This window comes from Sander lucioperca, chromosome 21, assembly GCF_008315115.2.
Source record: "Sander lucioperca isolate FBNREF2018 chromosome 21, SLUC_FBN_1.2, whole genome shotgun sequence".
In the NCBI taxonomy this organism is placed as follows: Eukaryota; Metazoa; Chordata; class Actinopteri; order Perciformes; family Percidae; genus Sander; species Sander lucioperca.
In genome coordinates this window covers 10,710,447-10,719,214 of record NC_050193.1, presented here as the reverse complement: position 1 = coordinate 10,719,214, position 8,768 = coordinate 10,710,447, and the positions used below count along the sequence as shown (strand labels likewise).

Sequence of the window (8,768 nt, the reverse complement as noted above, 5' to 3'; positions counted from 1 at the left end):
ACATAATGACCAATATAAGACAATACTGACAAGACAAGACTGGGAGAGGCCTACACATTTGGCAATGTCATGAAAGGCCAGCTGAGATTTGTACAAATGTGTATCAGAAGCTTTGCATATCTGTGTATTTTTAGGTCCGAACTTGCCTCTATATTTTACTGTACATAGGTATGTATGTAATATAGGGAGAATTGGTGTCATAGTGAAACTGGCCCTTTACGAGACAACACAGCCCTTCATAACAACTTAGACCAATGATCTGGAAATGCCATGAAGCCTACTGTAGATACATTATTTTTAAATGTCATACTGACGGCCTTTTTGTGCTGGAAGAAACAGCCTTTCTTTTTGATAGAATCTAAGAATTAGACAACAGCCATTCCCTCCAGTAATGTTGTGATGTTTACATTCCTGCTTGGGGTCGAGCTGCAGTAGAAAAATAATGCATGGGTAAAGTTTTAATAATACAAGTGGCCGGTGCAGTTATGCAATACAGAGGCCCCTTTGTGCAGGATCATTTGTGATTATGCAACATGATCTGTTTTTCTATTCATGGTTCACAACCAAGTTAGTGTTTCTAGTGTTTATTGTTCCATTCTTTCTCTGTATGAGCAGAAAGGCTCCATAACAACTGCAGGGCATGAACAATGATAAAAAAAAAAAAATCCCTAGAAAAAATAATGAAGTTTGCCAATAGTATGCTCAATATAACAACCCACCAAATATCAGTGCAACAACATATCAGAGGTCATTTCTTTCTTTATTGTGAAACATACCATCCAGTAAGCTGTATCGACAGCATTAAGTCAACTCACTCTTGGTAGAACATACCATATCAATCATTTTGATTTTAAACCAAGTGCCAGAAAGAAACAAAGCAAAAGATCGAGGATAAAAATGAGCAAACAGACTCAAAATATGTTTTTAACTGTTCAAGTCGAGTCACCTGCAGCTTCTGATGCAGAGAGCATCTTTGTAACTGTTTTTGAACAACAAATTAAATGTCAATAAATATGCTTCATTTTTTATCATAGTATTTTAGCATTCTTACTGGTTTTGCATTAAATGAGCGTAGAAGGCAATTTAGACTCAAATGCAGGTTACATCCAACAGCTTTGACATTTGAATTTTCAGCAGCATAATCAAAACAGCTTGCACTCATTGGATCACATGTTACAGTATACAAAGGCAGCCTCCCGACACATTCAATCTGTGTAACATACTCATAACAGAAGCTTTTTCTAAAGCAAATAGAAGTCAACGTGTTTTTCAGATCATATACTGAGCTTCAAAAGCAAAATGAGATGAACATTGCTAACCTGTGTGACATTAGGGGACTCCTAATGAGACTAGCATATGTATTTTTAAAGTAACTCCAGCCATATCTGAGGTCAACAATAATAAATCCCGACCTAATTATGGTAAGAATCGATACGTCGTCTTAACGGGAAGTCACACATAAATGACACAATTTTCTTAATGATAACAAACCTTTGAGATGTCACATTTTCTTCCACAAATGTTTGCTAAAGCTGAAATGTGCAACATAGCAATAGATTGGGTTGCAAGGGCATATCCATTGACGGCTTTGTTGCTTCTCAATAGCAAGACAAAAACCTGACAAAAGAAGAAAAGACCAGGACATTTCTTTAAAGTTGTTGACACAGCCGAGCGCGTCCCACACTGTGTTTAGACTGTATTCAGACACGCCTGCTTTTAACATTTGCAAGTCATCATGGCTAATCATTTCTCAAACAAGCCACATACAAAACTTGTAACTAAATATGCCAATTCAGTCTGAGGGTACTTGTCTGGAGTAAAAAGTGAAATAAGACTTAAAGAGAACAGCTGTTTCTCCACTCGTAATGACACAAACCAACATATGAAAATGTTATTAAGTGCTTTCAATTTGATCTTTGATCACCATTACTCAACAACACCCTCTCTACTTTCTATCAGGACCAAAATAAGTGATATTATTCATACAAAATATGTATAAACCTTCATACATCTCAGGTTATAAGTTTGGTACAGATATGAAACAACAGCAAAAGTATCCCATTAAGCTCCATATGACAAATAAACATTTTTTTTTTTAAAGTGGAACACATCCACCTGAACGCATTCGCTCAAATCCTCGAGGGCACTTTCTTGGCTACGACGTCACAGAGGAGTTACGGTATAAAACAGTATAAGAAACATATTGAATTTGAATGATAAATTATAAATTTCCACATATACAAAATTCTGATGTTTTTACATTATGTACATATTAACAGGGTTTCATCCAATTGGTCACTGGTAGTCCCATTTTACAAACGGTTTATTAAAAAGAAACATATTCCTTGAAGGTGACAGTGAGACTGTTTGTTGTGATGTCAGTGATTATGATATTTCCCATAAAAGGGGAGTTTTTTTCAACAGGTGTTTCTTTAGATTTCTCTGTGGATTTCTGTGTGTCTTCTGTCACAGGAGGTGTGTTTGTGACAACAAGCTCAGGCTCCGGCTGTATTTCCAGCTCCACCTGCTTCTTAGTCTTTGGGCAGCTTAGGTCCATCGGCTCCTCTTGGCTGCCAGAGTCCACTACCTCATATGTACATGTACTGCTGCGGCGTGAGCCGCTACAGTGGAGGTCCATAGGTTTGTCCTGAGGTGGCATGACTACAGTGCTGGGGACACTGAAGCTTCTGGAAGTCAGGTAGGTTTCGGAGACACTCCTGTCTTCAACATGATCTGATAGCTTTCGCTTGCGGTCGTTGGGGAAAGAAGGGATCCTGATCTGGTCGACGGATGTAGGGGTCGCGATGTTGGTGTCAACAGCCCAGGACGTCAGGGGCGAGCTAGCGGTCAACTGAAGGGGTAGATCATCTGGTAAATCAGCCTGACCGCGAGCCACTTCGGTGTTGTATTCCTCTGCTGTGCTTGGCGAAGGTTTGGAGAAATGTCTGTCCTTTGGGGAACACTTTAAAGGATGCTCTGCGGCAGGCAGGGAGCTGCCGTTACAGAGCTCTTTGGGGATACCGTTCTCCGGGTGCTCCATCATTTTGGTTGTGTGTGCTGGATTGTTCTCTAGAGGTTTGGTGTTTTGGTGTTTCATTTCGCTTGATGATTCCCCGTGTTTACCCTTTGCTCCATGAACCTTGTTGCCATCCATATATTTGCTCATGACAATAACAATACGTCCATTCTTGTTTTTGTTCTTGATTATCTTCATTTTGCTGCTAATAGCGCTAGGCAAGGTTGCCTGCTTAGGATTGGGTTTAAGGGCTTGTTCACTGTTAGCGTCTTTAACAGCTGGTTTCCTCACCTCCACTGCCAACTCTTTGACTTTGCTCAAGCAGCCTGTGTCTTTGTCTCGAACCCATTTCTGCTGCAAGGCCAGCGGTAAGTTCCAGCCAGGATTTGCCGGTTTACTGTCCAGTTCCTGAACTTTGACCACTTCTTTGAGCCTGGAAGCCTGAGCATCATACATGTTCGGGTCCGGCTCATAGTGGTGGTGCTTCTTACTGTTGAGCTGGTAGATGAACTTCTTCTTGCCATTGGTTGGCTGGTCAGCGGGGACCTCCTGGCTGCTGGGCTGGTACTGATGGTGCTTCTTGCTGTTGAGCTGGTACTGTTGAGGCTGAGGACGCTGGACCGGGACGGGATCGGACTTGATGCTAACTTCTGCATCCTGAGATGATTCCTCAAAACCTGCAGGGATACAGGATCTTCTGGCAAATGAGGGTACCTTGAAGAAAGAGACAAGAGACCAAGTTGAACATTTCAACTGTTTTCATAAAAATCTTACTGTCAAGTCAGGAATATAACAGTCTGACTCCCCAATGTAGACTGTTGGTATAAAGCCTGCCATTGGCCGTGTTTTTCAGCCTGCATCCCAGAATAGATAAGCACTGCAGCTACATTTTAGGCCAATTTAGTATTGCACTTGTTGGGGGCTCAGATATCCTGATTTTTAGACCTTGAAGCTCACACGCAGGCCAAAATTCAGAGAAAATGAATCGGAAATTGAAATAAACTATCCAATCAGGTCTCAGGTTAAAACGACATCCCTCCCACCATCTTGTCCCCTCCCCCTCCTCCTGTACAGGCTGACCCTTCAGGCCGTCAGAGGGCCACTGCAGCGGAACACTCAAGACGCTTTGGCTGTGACCTCAGGTCAGAGAAGTGCCACCAGACATGTCACGCTTTATCCCTGATTGCTGGCCACGTGTGACTCTGGCAGAGTGGTATGCCTCTTAAGGAGTGACACTGCATAGCAATCAGCTCAGAGTCTCTCAAAATATATAATCACATTTGGCTCAGAATAAGGTCCTGTAAAGGCCTGAGCTAAGACAGTCATGGCATGACACAAGTGCTACTTTCAGACATTTATTTTTGTCTTTTGCAAACAGGGACATGAAAAAAATTCTCCTGATACAGATTGACTTTGTGCAAAAATACACTACAATAACACGCTCTCTTTAAAACTTGTGTTTTGCATATAAAGCTATTTAGCATAGAGAAATAATGAACATGAGTGCACTCAAGCAACGCTTGCATAACCTCAGGCAACAACCCGTTTCATGATGAGTGTGCAGACAAGTCCAGCTATAGAACCCCATCCTCTCTTTGCCTTTTATTCCATCTCTTTAAAATAAATCTATTAATAACCACGATCATAATGACTGCACCTGACAGGCCCTTTCCTCCTTTTTGGTTTCTCAGAGTCAAACTAACTGGAAGGCTTAAAAAAGCAGGACATTTCCACAGATACTATCATGTCTGCGATGACCTGTAGATGATGAAGAAGAAAATTACCTGGAGTAAAAGATGTTTTGGTTTTGGCCCCCGTTTACGATATCCCATCAGCTGCTCCTGACTCTCTCTGTGAAAACAAAAGATAATTACATTTCCTTCCACCATATTTACCTTCTATACACAACATCTCATTTGACTGACAGTGTTTTACCTTTCTGCATTAAACATCTAATTAGATCACATAGAAAATTACAGGTTTGACATTTGGAGTATTCGTTAATTCTTTTCTACCTATTCAAGGTCAAAAGAGGAATTTAGATTTGGAGGACTAATGAATGCCCACATGTGACCTGCTGCAAAGCATTATGGTCCTTATTTGCATTGCTCTCCATGGTAATCGGCTATTCCATATTCTCATTATCCCGGAGAAATTCAATTAAGGCTACAGCAGGGAAAATCTCTCCTTGTCTTTCAAACATCCTCCCTCCTCCAGCACGCCCTTCCTTCTACATTCAATCTCTAATTAGGGTCATGAGGTAGGGATGAAATTGGATAAATACAACATTGTGGAGTACTTCTGGGATACATGCTGCTGTTGAAAACATGCAAACCACCATGCCTTGTGCAACACAACGCCTACAATCTGACTAATAACAAACATGGAACTGTTTTTATAGAGGGAGGAGTGAGGAAAACGTGTTATTGTTGTAGTGATTAGACCAAGCACTTGGGTTGTCTATGAAATATTGCTCCCTGATATAAACCTTGACTCATCATTGGCTCATAAATAACCAGTGGTGGGTGAAGGCCGGCTGCACACAGGCTTCACCAGGCATGCGTAAACCCAGCCCATTGTTGGCCTCTTGCTACAGATGTTCAAACTATCAGAGCTGCCAGAAAATTGCCACAATAAACAGGCTACATTTTAATGCTATAATGTGTGCGATTTCAAACAGCGTCCAACGGGGTGACCCCTATTCACAGAAGATTTGGCAATTACAGCCTCCCTCGTCGGATCCCCTCCCCCATCCTCTGGGAGCAGAGAGGAATCCACACACACGGCGCAGAGGCAGCCCTCCATGACCATCAGCCCAGAGCCAGACACACACACACACACACACACACACACACACACACACAGACATAGCCAGCCAGGCAGGCAGGCTGCGGGGGAATATGAGAGCGGTACACTGGAAACGTTGGAGAGCACTGCGTGTCAATTAGCCTTTTCAGAAATGTGAATTCCTTTCCCCAGCCATCGTGTCTTTACGCCAATCCCACGAGCGACCTGGTGGCCTACAGAGAGAGTATATCTCACAGGCCTCATGGATCCAGCAAGCATGTTGTGCACGCGCCACAGGGCTAAAATGACAGCAGCATTTGTATTCATTAACATCTTAACCTCCGAGATTGACATTGATGTGTGTCTGATTATCTTACAGGCCTCTATTAAGACTCTTGACCCAAGATAGAAAGCAGGTTGACCATTTATGCATCCAAGGTGAGATATTCTGTGTCCACAACATTATATATCAAAATAAAGGTGGCAGTTGCATGAGATGTGTCAAAACTAGTGTTGTTGAACGGTTTTCTCTTCGGTGGAAAGGGCTGTACGAAATTTAGCCTGCAGAAGTAAAGCACAGCTCAGCCTGTTAGCAGATCTCAGACTAGTATGGTGATGAGGCAGCAGCTTGGCCTCCTCACATTAAACCTCAACAAACTGCTGTGCTTGTGCCCTGCACCCTAAATAAAAACAGTCAGGCTCTGGAGTGCAGCTGCTAATTTAGCACCTGTCCTGCTAAAGCGTTCCAGTTGCAAACTACTAAAAATACGATTATAAACAAATATATGTCGTTTGATCCACGCAGGGATTGCTTTTCCAATTTCATTGGTCCATCATGCACCTTCTGGCAAAAAAGGCACCTTATTCAGTTTTCTTTATGAAATTGGGTCATGGCATGCGTTGAGCCTTCAAATTCCTGACGCAAAATCACATAACAAGATGATAATTTGTTAGAATTTACATCTACATCCACGCATATTTCTGCGTGTCCGATCTTCCCATTAGTATGATTTAGGAATTCTCACTACCACATCCCCAGCCTTTTCCCCAGGAGACAGTCCTGTGGGGAGGAGGAGGAGGAGGAGGAGCAGGGGGGGTTCAGTGATAGAGTTACTAGAGCGCCCCTCCTCCCATGCCCATTTATGGTCATGGCTGAACTGGAGGCTGCGCGACCTCGTCCGAAGTCCACATCTCTCTCACCTGTGTTGAAACGCGACGAGGAGACGCGGGTCAAGGATGTTTTCCTCTGGTTCCCATGTGTTGTATCTGCAGAGAGGAGAGAGCAACTGTCAGAGAGCTGTCACGTTCAATCTTCCTTTTTCGAACTTACACACGTGCAGGTCTCAACCTCTGTCCGTCACCCACAAATACACATTCCCACATCTTCACTGTACAGTCAGTGTAGAGTGGACAGGTAAGGCAGGCCGCCAGTTTAACATCAGATTTGTTTTGTGTGCAACAACTGTGGCTATCAGTCACATTCCCGCTAAAGCAAATCCACCATGAGGACGCATGCATCTGCAGAGCCAAAATGTCAAACACAAATAAGTATGTGCTCTCCAAAGGGTCCTCCAGCACCAGCATACAGTCGGCCATTTTAGCACCACTGTCTCGTAAATTCGCTGGCGGAGCAGAAATAATTAAAACGGGATTACATGGCTGTGCCTACCCCCTTCCCTCGCATAAATTAGTGAAGGCATCCGCGGATACACTGAAACACATACCGACCGCGCTCTCCCAGCTTTCTCTTTCACTCACACACACACACACACACACACACACACACACACACACACACACACACACAACAACAACAACACACACTGTGCGCGCACGCCCTTGATGAATGGCATTTTTAAGTAACAACACTTGATTTTGTTGCAAAATAATAAAAAAAAAAAATGTCATTGCACATGTTAATTATTGGAGAAAATGTTGCATTAAGACTTACTTAGGAGACCAGCCTCGCCACTTGACCAGGTACTCGATCTTGCCCTGTGATGGTGGAGAAGGAACATTTGGTGAGGCTCATGTCAAACCCAATATTTCAACATCCTGAGCGCGTATGCAAACATGCTCCCTCTCACGTTACCTTGCGGATGCGCTTCTTTTCGATGCCCTCCACCGCAAAGACGTGCTCTCCGGCGGCAGGGAGCTCCATTCTCGCCTGAATCCGATCGCAGGGGACGGGGGGTAGGTAATGTTGGCTACGCACAGTCGATGTGCCTTCCGCTCGGTACGTGCAGTGCGCGCTTGGTAGTTTTCCAGTTGTATCCAAACTGTATTCCCTCCACCTCTCCTCCTCGCTCTCTCTCTCTCTCTCTCTCTCTCTCTCTCTCTCTCTCTCTCTCTCTCTCTCTCTCTCTCTCTCTCTCTCTCTCTCTCCCTCCTTTGCACACCACACAGTCCTGTCTATGAGCATACAGATATTCACAGTGCGGCTGCGAGCAGCTCTTTTCGTGCAATAGCTTCAGCTCGGTGCATGACGTCAGGAGGGGGGGTGGAGACCTTGCACAGAGGTTGGGGTTTGTCCCATGCGTACTTGACTGCGGGGGGATATCTGGAAATCCAAATCAATCACTACGTTACTGTTACAGCACAAAATCCACTTGTGCAGTTGTATTTTTTCTTTCGATAGCAAGGTCGTGGGAATACCTCCTCCAACAGCTGAGGTAGCCTATTCACATGAGAAAATACTTTAAGTTGAGAGTAAGAGTTTTATTCAAAAGTACATAACATGTGTGGATGTATATATGCATTTACAATAGATATGCCTACATATACGTCTATTAACATTCACATAACTGTTCTTTTATAACTGCATCAGACATTTTTTATGCAGCAACACTGCACCTGAGGGAGCTGAACTTGCCAGTTTTGTCAACCATCTCTACCTGCACCAGTAAAAGCAGTTTCATCATGACACTTGTATAATAATAGGCTAACACATATAGTCCTCTGTAGG

The 8,768-nt window shown here is 43.4% G+C and overlaps 1 protein-coding gene across 1 annotated transcript; it reads right to left on the bottom strand.

Moving 5' to 3' along the window:
- Positions 1 to 741: 741 nt before the first annotated feature.
- Positions 742 to 8,271, bottom strand: cbx4 (chromobox homolog 4 (Pc class homolog, Drosophila)). The gene is made up of 5 exons (XM_031312474.2): positions 7,896 to 8,271; positions 7,755 to 7,798; positions 7,004 to 7,069; positions 4,801 to 4,867; positions 742 to 3,730 (listed from the first exon to the last, which is right to left on the bottom strand). Exons 1-5 carry the CDS (start codon positions 8,223 to 8,225, stop codon positions 2,327 to 2,329), a joined length of 1,911 nt encoding a protein of 636 aa, XP_031168334.1. The 5' UTR covers positions 8,226 to 8,271; the 3' UTR covers positions 742 to 2,326.
- Between the last annotated feature and the right edge of the window lie 497 nt (positions 8,272 to 8,768).